The sequence below is a fragment of the Centropristis striata genome, chromosome 6 (assembly GCF_030273125.1).
Source record: "Centropristis striata isolate RG_2023a ecotype Rhode Island chromosome 6, C.striata_1.0, whole genome shotgun sequence".
Classification (NCBI taxonomy): Eukaryota; Metazoa; Chordata; class Actinopteri; order Perciformes; family Serranidae; genus Centropristis; species Centropristis striata.
Genome location: NC_081522.1, coordinates 33,975,245 through 33,977,248, shown reverse-complemented (window position 1 = coordinate 33,977,248; position 2,004 = coordinate 33,975,245). Strand labels below are relative to the sequence as shown.

Below are 2,004 nucleotides of genomic sequence, written 5' to 3'. Positions count from 1 at the left end.
ATGTCAGCACACAGCAGTGAATCCGAGGACGGCAGCAGCTGTGACAGTGCAGACGTAAGTTATCTGCCATGTTGTCCCGCAGCTAAATTAACCATCGTGGTCGGTGACACTCACTTCTCTGAGGAGAAGATGCTTCTTGTTCAGAGCTGCGACTATTTCCAAGCTCTGTATCGCTCTGGGATGAAGGAGTGTCGGCAGCAAGAAATCCACCTCAAGTCTCTGCGTGCTCAAGGTTTCCTTATCGCCCTGGCAGTGCTGCGAGGTGAGATGCCCAACCTGGACGGCGACGACATCGTTGAAGCCATCGAATGCGCTGCTTTCTTGCAGGTGGCGCCTCTCATTAAGCATCTCATCAACCTCATTGACTCTGACAACTGTTTGCTGATGTATCACACCGCTGCAACCTTCGGCCTCATGGACCTTTACCACGCTGCTGCGCTCTTCATCCGGAACATGTACGTCGACCTGGAGTTGGAAGTTAAGAAATCCTTACCGACAGAGCTGATCTCCTACGTGGAGTCTTTGAGGCCGAGTGTTTTCGTGGCTGTGGGCGCTCATGTGACCTGTGGCGGAGATAAAACTATCCACGCTGCCTCCAGGACGGTCTGCTACCTGGATGAAACTGGCAACAGTTGGAAAGTATTGACAGATCTTCCACTAGAGGCCAGTACCTCAATGGCTGGAGTGACTGTTTTAGACAACAAACTCTACATCGTCGGAGGTGTTCATGGACTTCAAAAACAAGTCGTCGAGTCTTGTTTCTGCTACAGCGTGGAAAACAACAGCTGGAGCCGGATCTCCAGTCCGGCACAGCTGCGATACAACCTCAGCCTCGTGGGTGTAGACGGTCGTCTTTACGCCATCGGGGGAGAGTACGAGCGAACGGTGATGTCGTCTGTGGAAACATACAACGTTAAGACGGGGAGGTGGGGGTTCGCCGCTCACTTACCTCGACCGGCGGCAGGGGCGGCATGCACCAAAACCATGAGCAGGATATTTGTGTGTTTATGGAGGCCAATGGAGACCACGGAGATCTACGAGTACGTCTCAGGGAAAGACGAGTGGCAGCTGGTGACCACGTTGATCAGGAAGCAGAGCTATGGCCACTGCATGGTCGGCCACAGGGACAACCTGTACATCATGAGGAACGGTCCATCGGACGACTTCCTGCGATGCCTGATGGACTGTTATAACCTGAGAACGGGCCAGTGGTCGTCTCTGCCCGGACACTTCGCCAACAGCAAAGGTTCGCTGTTCACGGCGGTGGTGAGAGGCGACTCTGTGCTCACGCTCAACAGGAGCATGACTCTGGAGTACGCCGTCGATGATAAAACCTGGAAGCCGCGCCGGCAGATGAAGGGTTTCCCCAGAAGTGGTTCTGTGTGGACGTTTCTGCTCCAGCTGCCAGAAGCTCTCGTGCTGCAGTAGCCACTTCATTTGCTCTGGGATTTACTGAACTGTCAACATGTTTGGACTGTGAATAGTGTTTCTCCTACAACACTTTCCTGTAGTGCTGCCCTTCTTGGTTGGCTCTTGGATTTAAGGGTAAAGGGAACACAAATCATTGGAGAAAAGGGACTTTGACCAGACTGTGCTCATGTATTCCTATCAAAAATCTATTTTACACTGATAATTAAGGGGAAGTACGTTACCTTTGAGGAAGATATGGATTGTTTTATTGAGAATATTCGCCTGAATATTTGCTTAAATCATCATTGATGTACATTCTTTTTCACTGATTTTCTATCTTTGTTGGCTTATATGTTTGATTTTCTTTTTATCTCTTTTGTACAAATTGACCTTGGCCAATGCTAATGATGCATTCAAATGCTCTTCATGAAAGGCCCATATCCCAAGTTTGGAAGTTGTTCCTTGGATTTCGTTGTGTTCATGAGCTTTAAGTTGTGCAACAACACATGTTCTTTGTAGCCTTGTCTCCTTGGGTGACGTTCTAGTTTGTTCATGTCAATATCTGTGTGTGTGATGTTATACACTGTATATATT

General features: G+C 49.2%; 1 protein-coding gene across 1 annotated transcript; it reads left to right on the top strand.

The window, feature by feature from the left end:
• kbtbd13b (kelch repeat and BTB domain containing 13b) lies at positions 1 to 1,428 on the top strand. The gene has a single exon (XM_059335458.1). It carries the CDS (start codon positions 1 to 3, stop codon positions 1,426 to 1,428), a length of 1,428 nt encoding a protein of 475 aa, XP_059191441.1.
• The last annotated feature ends 576 nt before the right edge of the window (positions 1,429 to 2,004 follow it).

What these genes read in the sequence shown, in the direction of transcription:
- kbtbd13b (XM_059335458.1), top strand. Translation starts at nt 1, where the DNA reads ATGTCAGCACACAGCAGTGAATCCGAGGACGGCAGCAGCTGTGACAGT.